This window comes from Mercurialis annua, linkage group LG4, assembly GCF_937616625.2.
Source record: "Mercurialis annua linkage group LG4, ddMerAnnu1.2, whole genome shotgun sequence".
Lineage (NCBI taxonomy): Eukaryota > Viridiplantae > Streptophyta > Magnoliopsida > Malpighiales > Euphorbiaceae > Mercurialis > Mercurialis annua.
Window position 1 is genome coordinate 16,239,674 of NC_065573.1, and position 24,961 is coordinate 16,264,634.

At 33.3% G+C, this 24,961-nt stretch overlaps 2 protein-coding genes across 3 annotated transcripts; one reads left to right on the plus strand and one right to left on the minus strand.

The window, feature by feature from the left end:
* Nucleotides 1-1,635: 1,635 nt before the first annotated feature.
* Nucleotides 1,636-4,782, plus strand: LOC126676155 (uncharacterized). The gene is made up of 8 exons (XM_050370302.2): nucleotides 1,636-1,753; nucleotides 1,882-2,180; nucleotides 2,481-2,573; nucleotides 2,902-3,046; nucleotides 3,142-3,252; nucleotides 3,338-3,420; nucleotides 3,508-3,565; nucleotides 4,563-4,782. The coding sequence occupies exons 2-8, from the start codon at nucleotides 1,908-1,910 to the stop codon at nucleotides 4,640-4,642; spliced, it is 843 nt and encodes a 280-aa protein (XP_050226259.1). The 5' UTR covers nucleotides 1,636-1,753; nucleotides 1,882-1,907; the 3' UTR covers nucleotides 4,643-4,782.
* Nucleotides 4,783-5,864: 1,082 nt separating this feature from the next.
* Nucleotides 5,865-24,526, minus strand: LOC126677847 (kinesin-like protein KIN-7O). Of its 2 annotated transcripts, XM_050372651.2 has the most exons (32): nucleotides 24,216-24,526; nucleotides 24,013-24,102; nucleotides 23,809-23,927; nucleotides 23,563-23,676; nucleotides 23,403-23,484; nucleotides 22,819-22,886; nucleotides 22,669-22,743; nucleotides 22,357-22,502; nucleotides 22,134-22,236; nucleotides 21,168-21,248; nucleotides 20,610-20,678; nucleotides 20,384-20,446; nucleotides 20,140-20,301; nucleotides 19,517-19,573; nucleotides 18,641-18,868; nucleotides 18,505-18,570; nucleotides 18,217-18,402; nucleotides 17,948-18,052; nucleotides 17,029-17,124; nucleotides 16,766-16,912; nucleotides 16,488-16,601; nucleotides 16,322-16,408; nucleotides 16,055-16,249; nucleotides 15,771-15,965; nucleotides 15,435-15,641; nucleotides 15,225-15,314; nucleotides 14,992-15,132; nucleotides 12,185-12,282; nucleotides 7,561-7,639; nucleotides 6,637-6,756; nucleotides 6,484-6,555; nucleotides 5,865-6,332 (listed from the first exon to the last, which is right to left on the minus strand). In XM_050372651.2, exons 1-32 carry the CDS (start codon nucleotides 24,337-24,339, stop codon nucleotides 6,105-6,107), a joined length of 3,807 nt encoding a protein of 1,268 aa, XP_050228608.1. In that variant the 5' UTR covers nucleotides 24,340-24,526; the 3' UTR covers nucleotides 5,865-6,104. The 2 variants fall into 2 exon arrangements, with proteins under 2 accessions (XP_050228608.1, XP_050228609.1); XM_050372652.2 differs by lacking the exon at nucleotides 24,216-24,526 and having other exon boundaries at nucleotides 23,809-23,904; nucleotides 24,013-24,089.
* Between the last annotated feature and the right edge of the window lie 435 nt (nucleotides 24,527-24,961).

Sequence of the window (24,961 nt, forward strand, 5' to 3'; positions counted from 1 at the left end):
ATCCCGTTCACAAATCATGATTATCAGAACAAGTTAGAAAAGCAATAAATAAATTCTTTTGGAAGCTTCAATAGGCCACAATTTGGTGAACAACCACAAATAATCATGTTAAGATATGACTATTGTAAGCAGCTTCTATTTAGGTGCATCCTTTTCACCTTCTGTTCAAATCTCTTTCTCCATAGCATCAAAATTGTCTTCTTTCACAAGACTCGTTTAACAGATGATAACTTCTCTAATGAATAATTTACTAACACTATTTTCCACCATTTTTCAAAATTTTATCTATATAAAATGTCAGTTAAGATTGTAAATAGCAGCAAGACAAATTTTATAAAAAAATAAATTAAAATAGTTCGGTTGATATAGGTTCATATCAGGTTCACATCAAGTTGATTTTTAATTTTATAAAATATCAATTATAATTCACTTAAAAGAGATATTCAATTTGTAGATTACACTAAATCTCAAAAATTTATCTATATAAAATGTCAGTAAAGATGGTAAATAGCAGTAAGACAAATTTTATAAAAAAATATTTAAGATATCAGTTGATATGGGTTCATATCAGGTTGATTTTCGGTTTCATAAACTGTCATGTACAGTTGCCTTAAAAGAGATACTTAATTTGTTTGTTACACTAAAATTCAAATTTTTTTTATATTGAATTTTTAATACATTAAAATTACATTAAGTTTATAAAGACACAACAAAAAAAAATTCATTTTTTCATATTCAACATTGTTATAATCATGATACAAGTGACTAATTTTAAAAATATTGAGTGTTTATTTAAAAATAAATGACTATTAAACTATTTCCCTCTATATAATATAGGGGTGTATTTGTCTTTTTTTCAAATTGAATAATGGAAGTCTGATTTAATTTTTTATTTTTATTTCTTCCAATTATTATACCTTTTTATATTAACACTTAAAAAACCATGCCATCATTAAATTCTTTAACTTTAGTATCAAAATAAGTGGAAGATTCATATTAGAAACAAGAAACACTAACAATTCGCACAACATTTTTTTCCTTTTTTTATTTCTATAAATCCCTACTTTATTATCACCAGGTAAAAATAATAAACAAAGCAAGAGTAAAATTCAATCCAGAAAACTCAATACCCATCCTGCAAAAAATCACCCAACAAAATTGCAGGAGCCAAACACCTACTTGGGTTTAAATCGACGCCACCGTATTTGACTCACTTAGTCACAGTGGTTGACACAAAAACCGACGCCGCACATGCACAAGATATCATTATATAAACTATAATCATGTTTATTTCCTAATACTTTCTCTTGTCCAAAAGGATTGTCATAGAAATATACAGAACAAGAAACGTATATGAAAATTCTGCCATTAATGTAGTTTACGCTGTGAAAAATGAAGAAGAAGAAAATAAGGTCAAATTATCCAATGTAATAGAAACACAACAGGCTAGATCTACTATAGAGATAAAATAGGAATGATAAATATAAAAAGCTAGGCATAAAAAGCATTTCTAAAAATTGAGAGATTTCTGAAAAAAAAAAAAAAAAAAAAACCGGGTCACTGACATAAACAATTGAGATATTGGGGGATTTTATGTAATTTTCTCTAATATAATTGTGGGGTGGACTGTAGTGTGAAGCCCAGATGTAGCCCATAATCAACACACTCACAAATGCTACCCTAAACTTCTGTGGAACCTCGCTCTCTCTTCTTCGTTTCACCATTAAACCTTAAACTTCCACCTCCCATTAGGGTACTCTCTTCTTCTTCTTTTCTAATGCTGATATGTGAAACTGAGCTGAAGTTTTAATATCTTTTGTGTTTTTTCTATTTAAATTTGCTATGTTTTCTTAATTAATTCAATTTGTTTTTTGGTTGAAGCATAAGTTATTGTAAGTGAGAGCAAAATGGTGAGGCCATATGGAGTGAAAGGACCCAAGAGAAAGAAGAGAGACGAGAAATATGATACAGAAGAAGATGAAGCTCAAAAAAGTAAGAAATTTGAACAACAAAATGATAATGATGATGATGATAATGGTGGAGAAGATGAAGAAAAATTACAAGGGGAAGTAGAGGAAATGGAGGGCATCCCAATTATGCCAAGTGATTTAAAAGCAAAGAAGCCTGGAGTCATTTTCGTGCTCGAAAACGCCTCTTTGGAAGTTGCTAAAGTTGGCAAGGTATAATTCCTCTTATCTTCATTGTTGTTGTATATGAATTTTGATGCTTTTTTAGATATATAATCGGGGAGGGTGGGAGGAATATACAATCTTGTAGAATGCTGCTCAATGCTTATACCATTTGAGCTATAGCACGTTGGTGTAAATATTTGGTGATTTATAAGGAATGTGTTATGGTTCTACACTTTTTAAGTGCGGCTTATTTGTTGATTTTTCCGGTCTTTATTGGAATTATTGTCTAATTACTTCTGTATATTTGTATATATATACTATATTTTTTAACTAGTTATGTTTATGCAGACATACCAAATTTTGAACTCTGATGATCATGCAAATTTCTTGCGCAAGAATAAGAAAAATCCGGCTGATTATAGACCTGACATTGTTTATCAGGTACTGTTGTTTGTTTGTTATTGATGATTTATCTTTCGGTTTTTTTAATTGTTATCTTTGTCCTGTATTGCTTCTATTAGCCTGAAAATATGCAGTATCCTGGTTCATCTTACAGAAGTCCTAGACTCGTAGTTTCATTGACCTTGTTCTTTGATAAAAAGGACCTGACTGTATACATTTCTCAGGGATTTGATTTTTTTTGATAATTGAATTATGCTGTGCTTTTCTAAGGAAGAAAAGTTTTGGAATGGAAATGACTTTGAGATAGTTAAATTAGCTCTATTTCAAATTAATGTAATCCATTCACGGCATTTCTTGATTATTTCAGGCGTTGTTATCAATTTTAGATAGCCCATTAAATAAGGCCGGCATGTTGCAAACAGTTTACGTGAAAACAGATAAAGGTGTTCTTTTTGAAGTTAAACGACATGTACGTATTCCAAGGACGTACAAACGGTTTGCTGGCATCATGTGTAAGTTTAGCTTGTGTCGCTCAGATACATAGAAAATTTGCTGACTGTTAAGACGCCACCTGTCTGCCTGTGTATGACCTTATGCAATCTTGCAGTGCAGCTGCTCCAGAAACTAAGTATAACTGCAGTGGGCAAGCGTGAGAAGCTATTGCGTGTGATCAAGAATCCTGTGACCCAGTATCTACCAGTTAACTCTCGTAAAATAGGCGAGTTTCAAGTTTCTTGATTGGTACTACTAATAAACTGCTAATACTCGCACAAATAACAACTTTTTTCTGTACTTTGAATCAGGCTTCTCATACAGCTCAGAAAAGCTGGTTAAAATGAGCAAATACGCAGCTACAGTTGACGATGACGTTAACCTTGTCTTTGTGGTATGTTCTGAATTAATTAATGTAAATGATACAATAGTGACTCCCTTATTGACATTGTATCCTATTCTATCAACTTACATTCTTCAGGTAGGTGCTATGGCCCATGGAAAAATTAATTGCGATTATATCGACGATTTCATAGCGAGTAAGCATTTTCTGGATTACTCTTCCTTTATGGAATCGTCTTTCTTTCCAAATATGCATTCTTCTTACTTGATTAATAGCACTAAGATATAGTTATCAGGTCAAGCTGTGACTTAATTTTAATATTGCAATGGTTTCGTATTTAGTATTATCTAGGTTTTATATCTAAACTATGGCTAGTGAAGTCACATATGGATGTGTTATCATCATTAATCATCATCAAAATACCTTTTAGTGCCGAAATTTAAATTAGTTCATTTGCTTAGCGTGTAAGTCCATTTAAATTAAGTATGCAATTTTATTTCACCGGCTTCTGTACAATAATAGACCCATTCATTTGTTGCATATAAATATTACTACTTAATGGGCGATAGGACTTAATGGGCGATAGGAGCCTTATTGAGGAAATGTCAACAGTTGGATTACCTACTCAATCAAAAGTTTTAACGAGAAAAGAAAAATGAAGCAAAATTTTATCTTAATACAGTATATAAAAGTTTGCAGGAACTCATGGTCGTATGTTAAGGAAATGCTGAAAAAAAAATGTTACAAAATCTTCCATGATGTTGATTGATATATTTATTGGGGATCCATGAATGATTGGGAGATTCAGGCAGCCTGTGACTTATTTGTTTAAATTTGACTTTTGAACTGAATAGACAATATTTATTCCATTTAGCTCGGAATTTTAAAACAATTTCTGTTTTTGGGTTCAGTTCGATTTTATGAATAAAAATATTTTAATTAACTCTTTGTCCAAACCCAACCAAACACACTGGTTCGATTTAGTTTGAAAATTTCAATATTCTTATAAAATCAGCTTGTTTGATTTTGAAGAAAAAGAAAGTCAAAATTACGGTACAATTTGATTTGAACTGAACGCGCACTCCTACATATATGTATCCCGTGCATTCATGTAAATGGATGATCTTATTGATTTTAATTGATGATGATGTTGAGATGTGTTGACATTGTATTTTATTCCTCTATTTTTCCAGTTTCCGGCTACCCAATGAGTGCTGCTTGGTGTATCGCAAGGATTTGCGAGGCATTGTCTGATAAATGGAATGTACTGTGAACGTCTCCTTTTTGTATACTATGTGAAAGCTGATTTAATGATTTATCATACATGTAAACCCTAATGCAGCAACTATTTGAGAATTTTAGCATGTCAGTACTTTTTTGTCTATTTTAATGCATCGTATCATAATGAGGAAATTACGCAATATACTTAGAAATAATTGCAAGGGTACGATACACTTTTAGATCTTTGCAGACAAAGACATCATGTTTGCAAATAAATGTGCAAATTTTCTGAATGACTTGTTCAAATGCTAGGAGGCATCAACTTTGAAGATGTGTGGGGTTGGGAAATAAAATTTTGCACATTTCTCACCCAGAAAGTAAGGTAAGACACAATTCCTCTGCAAGGATTATTGGCCGTTGACATATTGATCTATTTTAGGAATTTATTAGTAAAAATTATACTGGGGCTGAGTATTTACTTTTCCTACTAATACTAAAACAGAGCTTCTGAAAACGGTTTTTTATTTTTTTTTAAATTAATTTTAAAATAATTTATTTAAATAAACAAATATTTTGAATTTATGGAGAAGAATAGTATTTTGTTCTAATTATAACATAACGACTATTTAAAATATATGTTAAATTATGAGGTATTGATTTGAACTTTTCTGAGTAAAAAAAGGTAAATTACAACTTTAAGGTGCATTTGAAACTCAAAGGTGTGAATTTAGATACAATTACTGATTTTACAACGTCAACGTGAAATTGAAAAGACGTTAAAAGGTCGAGATTTTTTTGGATATTAAGCCAAAAGAAAACAAGTCTATTAAAAGATTATCATATGCAAATTTTAATCACATTTCAAAGCGAAGATTTAATTTGATGTTAAAGGATACAATAAGCATCTCAAACTATTTGAAAGAATATGATGAATGTAATTGGAAAAAATCTAAAGAAAGGAATAAAACAGGATGATGTACTTGTAGTAGATTTGTTAAACTTTTGAAAGAAGCGGAATGATTACACCTTATCGAGCTATTGGTTTTTCGTTTACCCTCAAAACACCCGTACAGGCACTGCAATCATCCTGCAATTGAGTCATAACTAATATATATTTCATTGACAAAAATGTTTGATGAGACTGAAATGCATATAATGAACCAATGTTTTTAGGCAGTCTCCTTGCACGCAAATCACTTCGGTATATATGTATATTCTGTTGACACTCATAACTATTCTCCATCGGTAGCATACTTTCTTCCGCACTTTCATAATAAATAGAAAAAGAGAATTTTACTATTCACCAAAACAGTATTCTGAATGTTGAGACCTCATTCCTCATACTATAAATTATTCTGACCAGCGCAACTTGCGGATGTCAACCTAATCTGTACATAAAGTTAAAGCCATAAGAATGGATGATTTACATACGGAAACGTGATTGTCCCTACAAAAATTGCTTCCTACACAATTGCATATATTGTACAACAAAACCCTAGAATTGATTAGGGATATCAATTTGAAGCTTTGCCAGCAAGTTGCTTCTTGAGGTTGAGGACCTCCGTAACATACATTGCTAACTTCTCCTTGAGGCTTAATGTAGCCAGTCTATACTCCTTGTCCATAACTTTCAGCTCATCTATTGCTTCATTGTACCTAAACTGAAAAGCCTCTAAACGTGTTTGCGTTCCTTGAAGCCGCATCCGAAGCTTTGCCTTTTCCTTACTATTATTGACAGTGTCCTGTTTCAGAAATAAGGTAATCATGATAAACAAATTGTCTCTAGTTCAACAGTTAGCGCATGAAAACTCACGTTTAGTCCTTCTACTAAGAAGCTAATATTATCACGAAATGGAGGAGACGGACAGTAACAGTTGGCGAATAAAAACTCACATTATGCATCATGGCTTCCATGCTAGAAATTCTTGCATTCAGCTCCTCAATTTGCACTTTAGCACCCAATAGCTGGCACAGAGTTGGTCGGCAATCGGTATTATAGTGTTCATACTGGAAGTCAAATGCGTGAACAAAGTTAAAACAACTTACCATGCCATCATAATTTTTTCTTGAAAATTCAATTTCGCTCGCATTACTCTGGAACCTTTCAATTTCAACCATCAATTTATTCCTTTCTTGACTTACACTGGAAAGTTGGCTTTGAAGATTCTGTTGAAAGCACAAATGATCAATAAAAACAGAATTATTCCAAAATGTAGGGCTATAAATGTCATCCTTAATCCCTCATCAATATTAACCCAGTACACAAACCAGAAAGGATCGAGAATTAAAGCTCAACTGGATGAACACAAGAGCTAGTGAACATGACATTATTAACACAATGTTTCAAATCTATCTATATACCAATTCATTTAATCATATATATCAGATTATCTTTCATTATATGCTCAAAACATGATAAATTGTTAAAATTAAGTAACAATTAATCTTGAATTAAGCAAAAGTCAGAAATACAAGTTATAAGCAATATTTTGGAACTTTCTTTTGCATTTGCATTTCATTGATTTTGTGTATTGCATTAACAACAAAATTTCTAGTCAAATTACATGGACAAAGGTATAGTAAAAGAACTTTAAAAACACATTACCATTGTGAGAAAATCATATCCCTATTTCCCCCAAAATACATTTTTTTTTTGTGAATTAATCTTTTTTATGGACTTCATTTTGTATTAATTTTTTTTGGTTAAAGGTCTAACTCAGGAGTCAGGATAGTTGTGCTGTCCATATTACGATCCTGGATATCATTTCCACTATTCTAATAATATTCTAGACTATTCTATAGCAGTAATTATGAAAGGTTGTCAAGCTATCCAACTCAAGTTAAAAAAAATTATCCTTTTTGGTCTATCAGCGTAACAAAGCTCGATAAGTAGCATCTCAAATGATTAATTTCAAGAATCCTAAAGCAGAAAGGGTGGATAATAAAATAAAGTGCCAATAAAAGCATCACCTCTTGAAATTGATTGCTCTCAGCATTAGCTCTTTGCAAGGCATCTTTTAGTTGATCAATCTCCAAAGACTTCTCCATACTGTAGAGAAACAAGAAGAAAACAGTTGAAGATGTACTCAAATTAGATGTCAACATTAAATTTTCAAGTACAGTCAGGCATAAATAAGACAGGCTTTAAAGAATGAATAACATTGTATGTGTGTGTGCTGTCTTTATAATTGTATGATTGCAAGTGATTGAAAATACAGTAAATTTAATTTAATCAAATATACTGGAGGAATCTATTGACACATGAAGCTTCTGTTGCTATAAAAAGAATTAATGTGACAATTTTAATCTGCATTTTATCAAACTCCTAAACAAAATAACGCAACACCTAGAGAACCTTCACAAGATGAAAGGAAAAACAATTGGTTTACTACATTCATGTCTTCTTTCATAACCAATGTTAAAGCATATTAGGAATGTGGATATACTAGTCTATTAACTAGTAGCTAAATTATAGGCTAATTAATTAAGATTGATCGTGTTTGATTATTTCCTAGAGTAGGATTTCCTTCCTAGAATAGAGATTCTACACTTATATAAATATCCTTGTAATTGTTGAACATAATACACAACACATTATTCTCCATCTCTGTCTTATTACATGGTATCACAGTGTTAGTCTCTAGAAAATAGAACTTTCTCTTTTCCTGCCTAAAGAAGCAGTAACGAAGCAGATCTGTTTCTCATAGAACCAGTCAGCCTCAGTTTTAAAGTCACCTTCCTATGGTGATAATCTGTTCTCATTGCCGGCACATTTCTGGACTCGGTTGGAAGTTTGTGTGCTCGGGTGTGCGAGTTTTGCACGGGTCAGTTTGATATTTTCTGAATTAATTAAATTCAGAATCTGGTGTTCTTTGTTTATCTTGTCGAAATTATGACAGAAAATAAAATTGTGATTTGTCACTATTGTCATAAATCAGGTCATATGAAGCGAGATTGCAGGAAGTTACAAGTTAAGAGATCTCAGTTTATTCGTATTGCATCTACGGTTAAAATCTCTGTAGATACGGTTACTATTTATGCCGATGAGTATACCAGACTCATTCAATCTAGTCCGGTTAATGTTTCCGAATCAGTAAAATCTAATACGTGCCCAGTTTCCTCATCTTCAAAATAGGTCATTGATTCAGGTGCTACGGATCATAACATGTAATCCTAGTTTATTCTCGAAATTGCATCTCTCTTCTGTTACTTTAGCCGATGGGTCGCAATCTTGTGTTTTGGTTTTGGAACTATTAAACCCACATCATCATTACCTTTTGTCATCTGTTCTTAGTTTACCTCAATTATCTTTCAATTTGAGTAGGTGTAATTACTTGATTAGACGGCTGTGTTCGACAAGAATATGTTTGAATTATTGGAGGCTTGGCCGGACTCTCAAAGCGTGATGTAATAGTATAGATTAACAAATCATCCTCCTCCCCCTGACTAGGATGACCTGAAGATAAAAAAATGGAACATTTTTCAAGAAGGTGACATCAGTTTATTTAAGGTACCTGCTAAAAGTAGGACTAACACCTATATCCTTTTTGAACACGAGAATATCCAAGAAAAATGCACTTCAAAGATTTCATATCAAGTTTCGTTATCTGACGCATATCTGTAACAAAACAAGTACAACCAAATATCCTAGGTTCAATAGGAAACAAAGTTTTATGAGGAAAGAGAACATGAAAACAAATTCAACCAAATATCCTAGGTTCAATAGGAAACAAAGTTTTATTAGGAAAGAGAACTTGATATGGAGTCTCACTAGAAAGCATTATACTATTAGTTGTGTATGTGGATGATATTGTAATCAGTGGCAGCGATTCCATTGGAATTTCATCTCTCAGAGTTTCATACTAAGGATTTCGGAGTGTTGAAATATTTCTTGGGAGTCGAAGTGATCAGAAGCAAGAAAGGCATCTTTTTATCTCAGATGAAGTATGTGCTTGACTTATTATCTGAAACAGAAAAATTGGGAGTTAAGCCATGTAATGCTCCAACGGTTCTTAATCTACAACTTACCAAAGAGATATAGACGGTTGGTGGGTAAATTAAATTATCATAGTGTGACTGGTCTGGACATTGCTTATTCAATTAGTAGTCAGTCAGTATATGGCATCTCCTCCTATTGATCATTGAAAGGCAATACAACAGATTTTGTGCTATCTAAAAAGGGCACCTGAACGTGGAATTTTGTATGGTGATCACGGTCACACTATGATTAAATGTTTTTCAGATGCTGATTGGGCTATATGAGAAGATCGAAGATCCACCACAGGATATTGTGTTTTTGTTGGAGGTAATTTGATTTCTTGGAAAAGCAAGAAACAAAGTGTAGTTTCGCGATTAAGTGTCGAATCAGAGTATAGGGCTATGGCAAAGTCTATATGTGAGATAATGTAGATATACCAACTCCTTAATGAATTGGGTTTGCAAGCTTCTAAGCCAGCTAAGTTATGGTGTGACAACCAAGCTGCACTTCATATTGCATCCAATCCGGTGTTCCATGAGCTAACCAAGCATATTGAAATGTCACTTTATTCGTGAAAAAGTTCAACAACGTTTAGTTTCTACAGGTTATGTGAAGACTGCAGAACAACTCGGAAATATCTTCACAAAAGCTCTTAACGGAGTTCGGGTTGATTATCTTTGTAACAAGCTGGGCATAATTAACATCTATGCTCCAGTTTGAGGAGGAGTGTTAAAGCATATTAAAAATGTGGGTATATTAGAATCAATTAGTCTATTAATTAGTAGCTAAATTATAAGCTAATTGATTATGATTGGTTGTGTTTGATTATTTCTTAGAGTAGGATTTCCTTCCTAAAATAGAAATTCTATACTTTTATAAATATCCTTGTAATTGTTGAACTTAATATACAACACATTATTCTCTATCTCAGTCTTATTACAACCAATCTTATCTCTTTTTAGTGAAGTGCATCCAAGGCAAAGACTCAATGCCAACATAAATAACGAGAAGTAATAATTTAATCTTCCCCTGAAAATAATATTTTTCACTATAAATAAACAGCAAACTATCATTTTGTTGAAAAAAAAATTAGTGATTATTCACTTCAACATAATGATTCCACCATGATAATGAAAAACAAACATAATCATTCTAATTGTTAAGTAAGACAACAATCAAAAAGCTATCTAATTGCTATCCTAAAGATCTTTAAACCATATTTTCCCACTAACACCGTTAGAATTCAAATAATAGGTAAAAGATATTTTTCTAAAAACTTCTTGACGTTTTGTTTGCATGAGAAATTTAATTAAAGGAACACATTTTCATGATTATTGAGGATACAGAATATTCGAAACAATAGCCTAAACTTTCAAGAACATCTTCTATCCTTCCACAAACTCATTAAAGGAAAAGAATCAAAAAAATAACAAAACAGCCATATACCCACTGATTCACTTGCTATAGTTGGGTGCAATTAGCAGCCACCATAAGAAACATGAATTTTGGTTTAAGAGAGACCTAAAGTCCAAAATGAGTGCAGCATAGCTACCAAATCTATGCAGTCCTGTAGCATTATTGAACTTCATATAGATCAATTTATAACATGAATGAGAATTGGTCAAACTTATCTCACACAAAAAACATCCAAGTCTCTAGAACTCTAAACTAACCAGCTTCGGATTTCTCAAAACTTCATTTACATTTCATATTCTTTCTTCTTAGTCTCTTTCCCAACTATCCTGCGAAGGAAATTGCAAACTACACTAGCTAGGAAAGATAAAATACCATAGTTGTTAAAGCGCAAGGCGCACCCGAAGCGCAAAGGGTCCTATATAGCTTTAAGCGCAAGGCGCAAAAAAAGCGCACGCCCGAGTGAAGCTCGGCGCATATATGTAAAAAAAATTAAAATATCTAATTTGTAGTTAAATAAATAAATATACCTTTACTAGTCAACTGATTTATATGATTTTTTATTTTCTATTTACTAATTTAATAGTTAAATTTTATTTTATGAACTTAAATATATTTTTAATTTACATTTAGAAAGCTAAATTGGCCTTTTGTGCTAAAAAGAAGAGTCATTTAAAAAGTTAACCATTATTTATGTTAAAAGACCCCATTTAGTATAGATTAAAGCCTTTAAATGTATAATATTGGTCTTGGGCTGACTAAAGAAGGCCCAATAAGATATTAAAGGAAATTTCTATTCTCTTTTCCTGTGGTATTCTAATTTTCCAAACAAACCCTAGCCACAGCAGCGCCGCATGTCTGCCATTTCTTCTTCTTCCTCCTTTATTTTCTTTTTCGCCTGTTTTTTTCTTGAAGTGTCCGGGTAACAGAGGCTGCGCTTTGCGCCTCGCAGACATCGCCTTGTCGCTTTAGCGCGCCTGAGGCACGCCTGGATGAAGGTGGTCGCCTCAGGTGTTTCTGAGGCGCACCACCTGCGCTATGCGCTTTTCTTGCGCCTTAGCGCGCCTCGGGCGCGCTTTTAACAACTATGTAAAATACTTTTCAGAAAAGAACATCTGACAGGTATTGGATCTAATGAAATATAATGATAAAATTTAGATGAGATATACACATTCCTAAGGTAAATAATTGAGCCAGACAAACCTGGATTTCATCTCCCATTTCTCATTCTCCTCAGAACATGTTAATCGTTCTTGAAAGACTTTGCATTCCTCGGTACAGGACTCTAACTTGCTTTTTACCTGACATTTCACAGCTTTTCACCATTTAGTTAAAACATACAACTGGGAAAATAAATTAGTGGGTTCTCTAACATGCATAATGCGATATCAATTATGTAAAGGATAAACTTAAATGCAAATGCTGACGTGTGTGTATATATGCATACATTTGTATGATATAAAGATTTGATCAAACCCTTGAATACAAGAAGCCAGCATAAGATCAAATTGCCCTCTCAAACCCTACTAATGTGCTCAAAATTATGGCCTAAACTGAAATTGGAATTTGGAATTCAAATATTACATTTAGTTCATCATTACAAAAATGCATTTAGAAAAAAAAATGCATTTAGAAAAAAAAATTGTTTGGACAATAAAAAAGAGTTCAAAGCTCCAATTTAAAAACTTAGAATTGGAAGGCTAAAGTAAGATGTAGGAGTTCAAATAATATGGGTATTGATTCTTATCCACATCATAAATTGGACCTTCAAGTTTATTGTGAAATTTTTTCACCAGCAGTGTCATTTGAATTGTTCGGTCTATCCTATGAATTAAGATGAGCCAAATGAAAGATTTAGTCCAATTCAAAATCCATGGGTCCAAATCTTTGCATTCAAACATATCGTGCAAGTATCTTTAGTTTCGAGACCCAAAAGAGCAATTAGAACAAAAGAATAAGTATTAAACGATTAGTACTCATTACAGAGAATAAAATATTGGTTGAGTCTCACCTAACAACTTAAACCTTTCAAAAAAATATTGGTTATGTGACATGGTATCAAACTTTTATGATTGAAAGGCCTAGAGTTTGATCATTGACAATCCTATTTGAGTAATTCAATATTTAGGCAAAGTAAAGTGGCTATATACTTGTTTACGCTTCAAATCCAAAGGTCTAAATTTTGATCCTTGACAATCCCATTTGATTAGTTAACTATTTGAGCAATGCAAGTGGGAATGTGCTTAATCACGCTTTAAGGTCGAACGGGCATTCACATGCACGGTGTGTTACAGATAATAAAATTATTGTTGGAGTCTCACCGAATAACTTGAGTTTTTTGGCGAATTGATTTTTGTATGTACCAAATTATAACCAAATGAACTAAAGCAGTAAACTAGATATAAAAATAACCTTAAATAATTGGACATTTGAGAAGTGTTGTATCGGAGAAAGAAACAGCATCAAATAAATCAAGATTATTGACAAAAAGGTACAACTTCATGTGAACTTAAGATTTCATAAAATGTTTTCAGTTTTGGAAGCTTTAGCCAACCTGATCTAGTAAGTTAGAACCCGTCAAGTGAAATTAAAACATTAATAATATTCAGTGCTACTGGGATCCCCTAGTGCCCCTGGAACTGCGATCCAGATTTTACCTTCCAGAACACGGTTCATCCACTCGGGATGATGAAATTTAGTGATCCTAACACATTATCAGTTAATTTGGTTGGAAATGTATTTAAGATAACTGTTTCTTGTAAGGATTGATTATATAACTAATTGATTAACAAATCTGAATATAAATCCTGGGTAAGACATTTGTTTTTAAAAGAAAATAAAATTATGGAGATGTGCCTCTATTTTCTAAGAAGATAATGCAGCTATTCTAGAATCTTAATTAATTTAGTTGGGTAATTAACTAAGTAATAGCAGATGTTTATAAACAAGTATCTTTACAGAAAACAACTGTAATACGAAATAGTGATGCAACTGACCCTAGCGCTCTAAGCTGCATACCATGAAAAATATCAAACCTCATACCCCTACGACCGTACCGCATACCTAAATGAACGATTACTCAAAACAATGAAAAATATCTTCCTACATTATTTTTTATTTTATTTTTCTCCATCTCCTTTTTCTATTTTACTTTTTCATAGAACCACTTTCTTCTTCATTCAAAAAGAACATAAATGGAAAAACATTTGCTAAAATGTGTGACCCGAACAAAAAAATTGAGCAAATGTCAAGCAGCAAAAGAAAGCATTTTCAATTTATCATCATGCTGCTTGTGCTTTTTAATTTAAAATACCTAAATTTATAAATGAGTCAGAATCATCTTATTAGTATTGACACGAGTATTGGAAATTATCTTCTTCAAGAGCTTGCTAACCCAAGCTTTCCTGGCTAAAGTTCATAATAAGTCGATGGATGGAATTTAACCATCCAGGATGAACTATTGCCTAATCCCGTCAGCAAATTGTATATGTTCGCTATTAATCGGCCATTTTTATATTCTTTTTATACTGTCTATTTCTAGTTTTACTAGTAACCAGTTTCCAACAATGACCTACAATGAATGCTGGTATGGGTGTTAACATCCTTCTGTTAGATAATTAGGCCAACCTAGACTGGACTAAGTCAGTAAGTTCAGTAATACTGTTTGATATATGGATATGAATTAAAAAAAATTAGTGTGGTTTGAACCTTTTCCAAGATCATTTTTAGAATAGTTTGGTTCATAAGAAATAAAAACCAAGTTATAAAGTGATCTAAAACTCTGCTTTATTCTAATTAAAGTACTTAATTATTCCAGTTGACTTTTGATTTACATTAGAACACAACGACAAAGTTGAAATTCTAAAAATCTAAATTCATTTTCGCTATTGGCATTGCTGAAAATAGATTGCTAACATGCATGTCTGTGTGTGCATATAGTGCTTGCTAGGATATGAATCTACAGCACCTAACCAAGCAAAATATCTTGACAATATAATTGTGCAGATTACCTCTGACAATTCATTAGATAATGATATAATCTCCATGTCATATAACTTTGCCTTCTCTTCTATGGCTTCAATAGAAACTTTTTCCTTAGCAGACCATATTGCCTTTTCCTCTTCCATTTCCAAAAGTGAGTCAGTAAGTTGCTGCAAAATAGACATTTCAACATTTTGCCAATAAACCAGAAAACAACAATATGAGTTTTCTTTAAAATTACAACTAAAAGGCTAGGCGCTACCATAGCTAACTCTTCTTTTTCTTCTTTCAACAATTCAATAGAGGTTTCCATGGTTTGCTTGTTAATGGTAGATTCTTCCAATCTTTGCCTCTGAATCAGAGTGGAAAATAAGAAGAGCACAACAGCATATTAATCAATTCAAATTACCAATAATAATAATTAATTAAATATACCAAGGAGGTGTAAGGGGGAAGATGCAGCAAAACTTACCAGGCCAGAAACTTCTTCTTTCAATATTCCCAATTCTGCATTTGATGTGTCTAACTTTTCAGAAAGATCTTCCAACTCTGAGGTCAAACTGTCATTTCTAGATAAAACCTCTTCCTTTTCCTTGTGTAAAGCTGCTACTTCCTCTTCCAGTTTAGCAATAACTGTTTCCATTTCAAATGCAAAAACTTCCAGCTCTTTATAGTCTACCTAAACAAGGCAAGAAAATACAAGAAAAAGAGAAAATGATTAGAACTGAACCACATGGTCAAAACAGTATGAGTTCTTCTCTGGACCCTGGCCAAAAAAAAAAGACAATTTGTTATAGGTACAGGATACCTCCATCATCTGCATTTTCATTTCTGAAGAAAATTTACTTTTAGCCTTTTTTGGATCAAAAACTTTTGAACTCCCCTCAACAACTGAATCACGCCTTCTACCAGCAAGTGAGTCACGCTTGTTGATGTCAAGCTCAAGACGAGTGTTCTGACCATGCAATCGTTTTACCTCTCTTTCAGCAACAGCTTTCTCACCCTACAAATGTGAAATGTAAGTGAGATGAAAATAAAAAATCTTTGATATTTTCTCAATGCACTCTAAAAAATTTGAGCATTTGCTACAACCTCAAGTTTCGTTTTCTCCTGGATTGCATTCTTGAGCTTGAACTCAGTCTCTTTCAACTTCAGTTTTGTTTTCTCGAGATCTTTTCTCAAATTTTCTTTTCCTTTGGCCAAGGAACACAGCGAAATTTCCTTTTCGAGAGTTTGAATTTGAGAAAACAAATTCTCTTTTTCAAGATCATGTTGCTCAGCAAGTGCCTGCAGTTAAAGAAGAAGTCAGATAAAAACTACTTTCAAGAGAGAGAGCGAGGGAGAGGGAGAGAAGCTTACTGAGAAGGACACTCCATGATTTTGAGTTTCCTGATGCAGTTCTTGTATTTGTTTCTGAAGCTCAACAGATTGATTGTACAAAAAGAGCTGCATTATAGAGATACTCAGTGAATGCTCTTTTTCAGATGTGATCTCATCTTATTTATCAAAGATACAACTGTCATACCTTCTCACTCTCAACTTCGGCAACTTTCTGCCTCATGCCATTATACAGCTTATCATGGTTCGCGGTAATCATTTTCTGCTGCTGAGAGCTCTGACACATAAGAACCTTGAAATCCTGGAATATGACGAGTAACAATTAAACCATTTGGACAAATGCAGAAATGAAGTAACTTTTCAGATAATTAAACATAGACCAAGAGAACAAACAGCTTACAGTAGCAATTTCCACAATGAATTGCAAGTTCTTATAAGCTTTTTTAGGTGATGTTGAGTACTCACATTGAAAACATTACACATGGCAGAGTAATTCTGGAAAACTTCATCCAAAAGTGAGAAAACACTCTCGACAACTTTGTTAGAGTTCTCAACTTCAGACGCTATGTCTTGGATGTTCATTGAAAGCTTTATCTCAGAGTCAAAATTTTCCTTGAAAAAATACAGTCAAAATCAGTTTCTTAGTTAGACCAAGAAGTACAGATATTTTAAAAAAAACACACAATAACAACATCATGTGAGCAAATGATGAAAAACACAACACATACATCAATTGTTCTTGAAGATTGCAAAGAAGTAAGGTGTCCATGAACAGCCTTAGCCTCCTCCCGTGCATTTTGGAGCTCTTTGTGGAGCTGAGAAATCTGAAAGCATACAGCATTTAGAAACAATAAACAGTAGTGCAGTATACAGTAACAAGATATTAGGAGGCAGAATAATAAAGTAAGCAAGGAAAGATCCTTATTTGTATGCATATTCAAGGGGGGGAGATCAGTAGTAAGTTTTAACCTTCCCTTGCTACAGCTAAGTACAAAAGGAAAGGAAGCCTAACATCAAAAGCAAACATAGTTTTGGTCCTATTAATTATTACTAAGAGAAGTTTGTCAAATACTAACTGTCATTACATGCATAATTCATGACTTGAATGTAATTGCCAGACAAGACCTTTGGAAGCACAAACATCTGTCTAGATGCCTTCTCCTACTTAGTCATAGATTATAGCAACACAAGGTATCTAGATATAAAATAACACAATGATGACATTATAACTAACCATCCAAAATTTTCCAAAATATTTTCTAATTTCAGTTAGATTTTAGAATTTCTAATGTCTTGACATTTGGTAGAGAACTTCTTGGATATATCCAATAGAGAACAGCCTGCATGATGTACCCAAGCTCATCAAACAGAACCTGGAATCCATGAGTAAGCAGAGCAATCCATTTGATCTTAATTACACTCTAAGTTTTTAGTTTTCTTACAGTTTTTGCCTGTTGGTGATAAATTAGCAGTCCAATGGTTTGCAGCACTCAATAAAAATAAGCTGAAATTCATCTTTGCACAGTTCTGGTTCTGTTGCATCTTGCTAAGTTCATCAAGTAGGTATGCACAATTCACCGTCCACTCACATCTTAGTAGATATCAGAAGAGCACATTCATTCAACAAATTTAAAAATATCTGATTACCTCTTCTAACTTCTCCCTGGCAAATAAACTCTGCTTTGTTGCTAGCTCACCAACACTATCCAGATTTTGCTGACTTGAGGACTGTTCCATTTCTAAGGTCTTAATCTGTGAAGTAAACAACAACCTATAAATCATACACCAGTAGGCTACGACTCTACATATGCAAGAAAAATGCTGACAGAAATTTGTAGAAAGAAGAACTCTAAAAGAGAACCAGAGTCAGTTGCAAAATCAATAGAAACTGAAATACAGATAAGAAAATGACCAACCTTTTCTTGAAGATGTTTGATAACAGAGATTGCCTCTGATTCCCTCAAAGTTGCATCTTTGTCCACATAATTGGAATCTCTGAAGCAATTGCAGGTGGTACGGGTATTACAATTAGCAGACTTGTACAAATCAGCCTCAGCCAGCTGTCTTGTCAAGAAATCAATCTGGACCTCACTTAAAGTTCTCTGTGGGGAGAAACTAAAGTATATTAATAGAATCAATGAGAACAACTGTATTAGAGATATAACGGCCATCAATAGATTATACAGCCAAGGTAAGATGAATACCTGAGTTTCAAAATTATGAAGCAATTGCTCATATTCTGCTTGCATTTCTGCCAATTCATGATTCTCCTGACAAAAAAATGTTTATTAGGGTTCAAAAACAAATAATAACACTGTCAATAGTTGGGATGCCACAAACCTGGAAATAGCTTTTCTTTACTGGTCTCTTTCTTCTATTTGTCACATTCATTAAGGCACAAGGATCAGGAAGTGGGCACTCTTCTAAAGATTTATTGTTAAAATCTTCTTTTTGCTGACAGAGGTTGGCTTCCTCTCCTGGTTCACTCATCAATTCCTCAAAAGGAATAAGTGGCTTCATATCACGGCCAACTCCCGTGGGTTTTACAGAAGAAGCCCTGACATCCACCTAACACAGTAGAATTCCATCAACTTGAATTCCATAATTGAATTATCACAAATCCCATTGGTGATGATGGCAATAAAAGACTAATCAGTGCATGAGGGGTCTATACATGTACACAAAGGAGAAAAAACTAGGTAGACAGTAACCATGAAGGAAAAGGAAAAATTGTTAAAGTTAATAGGATAATCGCTTTGACCAAATACCAAAACAAAGAAGTACAAGGTATCAAACCAAAGAGAAAAGAACATACAAGCAGTTCGTCCCTACAATGTAGTAATACAGTAGAGTAAAAAAAAGAGATCAAGAGTCTAAAGTCCTCAATTTGACTTGAGAACACCAAAAGGTTGCAAATGAACTCAGCCTATATCAGATAAAAAAATTCACACAACTTAATTTTGTTCACTGGTGAATAATGAAAAAGAAAAACCTTCAGAACCTAAAACCTCCATCGCCAAATACCAAACTTTCATACAACATTAGGCCAAAGAATAGAATTCCATACTGAAGTTCTCAAGATCCTTAATTATGGCGACCAAGTAAATGTGTGAGCCTCCAATGCATTAATCTAGCAACAGAAACAGCATCTACTTTATAGAACAGCGTATCAGATGCATATATCGGATATGTTTCTAGCAACAATAAGGATAATACCTCTTGATGAATCTGCCGTGAAAGTTTACCTGGGCACCATGTATCCCGCCTTTTGCCCTGCAGCACAAAAATATATTGTAAGTACTGCAAAACATGGATTTCTTTTTCTCTCTTATTCTTCATTTTTTCATTAGAAATTTCAGAACAAGAAAATATAAAGCACAAGAGAATGGAAGCAATCGATAAAGCTGACAATATGACGATACTTATTACTGTATAGACAACACAAACAATCAAATTATCGAATGGTTATATTACGCATAAATCAAGTTGTCTGACTACCAGATTAAGTAGAGCCTGCATCTTCTAGCTCATTTGCATAAGAGTATATTTAGCATTAATCATTAAAATAATAGATCTTCTCTGGGATAGTACAACACAGTATGCATGAGCTTTATCTGTTTATCAATATCTCAGGAATTTCAATTTGTGCACAGAATCCAAGCTGTCATATTACACATTATCATGCAAAAGTACTTTTCTCAAACAAAAGCATTTCAGGATGTTTCGATCAACTCAATAGTCACCATATCAGTATTGTAGTTTGGTTAAAATATTTCGTAGTTCTGAAAATCCCATTTCCATAAAACAATTAAACAATAACAAATTAGGCAATTACAAACCTTTTTTTGCTGATCACGGTTTTCATCCCTGTTGGAGTGCAGCACCATTGAGCTTAAGTTTTTTATTTTCTTGGCCTGCTCTTGCAAAACTTTCTCACGTTCAGCTTGTGCTCTCTTCTCCTCCTCTAACTCCAAAGTTATCCGTTCTCTTTCCAATTCAGACTGTAAGTCATTTTTCTTTAGTTAAAGAATAGGCATATTTTCTTTTCAAAAAGGTTAAGCAAAACAACCAACAAAATCAAACCTGTAACAATGTGTTACGAAGGTTGAGAATTTCCTTTTCGAAATGTTCTGAATGAGAAGAACCCTATTTGTAACACAAGATATTAACCAAGAATACTTCAAAGAATTTATCATGATAATAACAATCAGCAGCAGCTGCAACATCATAAACGAAAGAAAAATGATTCATGGAACTACTAAAATTGTTCCATATAACTGATTATATCTAACATGCAAGATGAACTAACCTGCAATTTCGTGCGTAGCTCCTCGATTTCTTTCTTCTGACGTTTCAACAAGGCAGCATCTGTCAAAATCTTTTAGCAAAACAAAGTTTGTTACACCTCAAGCAAACAAAATGGCATATGCAAGAAACAGCTATCTAAATGCCAAATACAGGCAGGAGTATCATATCTTTTGTAGTATTGAAAAAAACATACTCCTTCCATCCCAATAAAAATGTCCACATTGACTTTATCACACAATTTAAAAAACACAATTTTTACTACAAATTTTTACAAATTTATCTCTATATTTCCTACAATATCCTTATTTTATACTATCACTAATTCATTTTTGAGGGATAATAGCAATCAATACTAGTTAATAAGTGGACTCTAAATAAGGGCAAGATAGGAAGATTAATTTTAAAAGCTGTGATTTACTAGAAATGGCAAAACAAATTGGGAAAAAAAGAAAAGAAAAAGTGGACAATTCTATTGGGACAAAGGAAGTAACTATAAACAGATATGAATACCAGTGAAAGAACAATAAGTTAAGAAGTGTAGGATAATTTTGAGTAATACCTCATTCACATGAGCACAGTTTGTGACACGTAACGCTCTACTTGCAAATAGAAGACTGCTTTTTGTCTCATCTGTATGAATCTACCATAAGAAACAAAGCACTAAGATATACAAACTCATTCTACTAAAAAACATATGATCAAAATAGCAAAACAAGCAACAAGCCATTTCTTTTTTAAAATATTGTGCTAGCACATCTGGGTTTCTCATAGCTTCTAATAGATATAAATCTCTCTCGTTTGCAGATTAATTCCTTGGCAAAAAGAAGCTACAGAATATTGAAATGGTCATTTTCAAGCCATAATAGAACTATTAAATTAATCTAGGAAATCGAAAAGCATGTTATTTTAGCTTTAAACAAAAAACAAATTTGTTCCAAGTAAGAGACTGTTTGTGATAGAAGCCTGCGAAACAATGAGTTCCCTAATCCCTGATAGATATATGCATGGCCCATTCTTTGTGCAACAATTCATGCACGAACATATATGGATTCAAAATATCAAATGATGATTTCGCCTGCATCCATCTCTACTAGAAATCCAACACAATCAGAACATCTATTATAACTACTTCTCTTATGCAACAACTCAACCAAGTCTTGACTCTAAAACTTCTAGAGTCCACCAAATAGTTTCCATTACTTCTAAGCATATCATCCTAAATGTTCCAAGATTTTTTCAATCTTGCAACTTCTGTATTGCTGCTTTGACCAACTGACTGTTAGAATCTCAAATTCCTGAGTGAGCCTAAAAAAAGTACTTCAAAAGACATGCAAGCATGTTTATATACAAAAGGGCACACGCACCCTAAGCTTAACAACCGAATGTGAATTGCCTAGGCTAACATCTCATTTATTTGATATAGTCACAATCTAGGGAATGAGGGGGAGGTTCTTATCGTAAACCTTATGGATTTTGATGATGTCAACCAAGAAAAAGTGAAAGACAACACTTGAAGGAGTTGTACCTGAGCAAGTGTAATATTGCATATTATAGCTGTATTTGCATTTCCACCAAGAGCAGGTTGTAAAATTCGTGTGAGCTTACTATCTCGATATGGAACATGACCCCTATGTCAAATGTAAGAAAATAAATCAAATTGACGAAATTTGTAGTTTCATTAGTACCACTCCAACTTTACAATTATAAACCAATAGATATATTCCTAAAAATATTTGTATGACACCTACCCTTGGCTTTCAGCACCTTCACTCAATTTTTTAATTACAGTTCCAAGGGTCATTAGGCTTTTATTAATGTGGGAACCCTCTTTGAGTCTAACACCTTCAGCACCAGTTTTTGCAGCACGTTCTGAGCCAGCAAGGTCCACCAAATTCTAGAGAAATTAACAAAAGGAGAAAAGAACAGCAAGTGGCAATAAAAAAATATAATTAGCATACTTTCTTTGTTGACAAAAGGACCGCTTGAAGTAAGAAATATTATTTCTATAAATGAACCAAGCAATAAAGGAATAAAAATTGACAGTTTCCCTACTAACATACCAAGACTGATACACGGACCGCATCACATGAGCTGCTAATATCTTCATCCTCAGTTCTATCCCGACTCTCAATTATCTATTCAGATGAATCATAAGGCAGTGAACATATAAAACAATGGGACAGATAAGACTGGGAGGAGAATTGCTTTACCATGCGGAAAATAGTATGAGACCTACTACTGTACACATTCATATTTGTCTCTCCAATATGCCTATGAGCTGAAAAATGGAAACATCAAACATAGATAAAAGAAAGTTATAAAAATATTTTAGCCATCAAGATGCTTACAAGATGAAAGAACAACATATATTTGTAAATAAATAATATGTATATCGATTAAAAAAGATCTTTAGGTCAATTAAGAAACCTCTTAGAACATTAGACAAGTATAAACATAAAATTACTGCTTTTCTTAGTGCATTATAAGATCTTTAAATTTTCCTAAACAATCTTTTACTAAGTTGTTTGTATGAATCAAGAAAAAAAAACTTTTTTTGTTTAATAATACCAGGCATGATAGTATTATTGAAGGATTCAAATATACTAGATTTGAATAGTCGGTGACCATAAAATTCGCTTCCAGAAGAGCAAAAGCCCAAGAGTATTCGTCAGGAACTTATAGTTTGTCTGTGTTCCTTCCACGAGCGTTCAAAACATTATGCTGAGATGTCATTTTTCAAATTGTACAAAGAGTTATTCAAAAACTAAAACGAAGATATATACTAGTTAATTACATTCTCCAAACCGCATCCGGTCAAGAACTTGCTGAGGGGAAGCAACAATTTCTTCCTGCAGACCAGCAACATGTATTCCCCGCTACATATAGGAAGCATAACATTCTGTCAGTAAATAACATAAACAAAAAACATGCAGCCCAACAGAAAATTAAAGCACCTCTAAACTTTCGTGAATCTGGAGCTTCCGGTGCTCAGGAGCCAGCAAATCATTGATATCCTCATTATAGATCTCCATATAAGACATTCGCAGAAGAAACTCTCTATCAACATCCTAAAGAACAAAAAAAGATTACAAATCAATATTAGTGAGAGCCATTCTTTCTAGCGGTAAACAAATCAGCAATAGGAGAAATGGAAAATGACAAAAAAATTACTTTTCGTAAACCCAAGAAACGATTCAAACCTGTTGAATAGTATCAAATAAATCATGAACTGCTAGACGAATAACCCCAGGCTCCATATCCGAGCCTCGCATTGTATGCGTCTTTCCACTGTTAGTCTGTCCATAGGCAAACACAGTCCCTAAATTGACAAGAAAATTAACCAAAATTGGACAAAATAATAGAAAAAGCAGAACTAGTAAGTGAGTTAATTACTCGAAAAGTACCATTGAATCCTCGAACTGCAGCAGCAGCAATATCTTTCGTACGAGCTCGATAAACTTGTTCAGTTTTACAATCTTCTCCAAACACACAATCTAACAACCAATACATTCACAGAATAACAACAAATTAAAAAGAAAAGCATTTAACTATAAACCCTAATAAAAAAATTAGATATATAGAATTCATTGAGAGGAAGAGAAGTTACCGAAATCAAACTTGGAGGAATGGTTAGGTATAAAAACGGAGTTGCCGGAGATTCTCCATGGACTAGTTTTTGCGTCTTCCGGTGAGAGTGGCCGTGCTCTTACAGTCACGTGTATTCTCTCCATTTTTTTCTGAATAAATTACAGCGGCAGTGTCGAGGATTAGAAAAAATGCAGAGACGTTAGGTTTGAGAAGAAATGGTGAATGGGAAAATTCAAAAATTCCATTGTTGATCTTATTTTCCCGCCCCGAGTTCTTCTGTTGCTCCTATTTTGAAAATGAGAAGAGTATATGCTACAGAGCACAATAAGAGCCCATGGGAAAACAAACCTCTGAAAAAGGATAATTACAAATTTGGGGTATGAACTTTTTTAAAATTGACCATCTAGTGTTTGAACAATATTTTATATCAATTTGGTGTTTGAACCGGCTAAAAACGGCAAACATGTTTCTATCAGCTTATTTTCACCCGTCGTCTTTGATTTTCGGACCTATTATCACTGACGGTCCTAAACTTCATTCTCGGCCTCTAAACCCCCCTGAGTTTCGGTTTAAAAGCCAGTTAATTCCTTCTGTCCAAATTTTGACTAACACGGTTAACAAATGTTGGCGCGACATTTAAATAAATAAATAAAAACTTAATACATTCCACACCATTTAAGAAATCATCAAAATTTCGTAAAAATAAAAAAGACTTAAAATGCCCTTTAAACTAAAAACACTCTACAAAAACCTTTTAAATCTTCA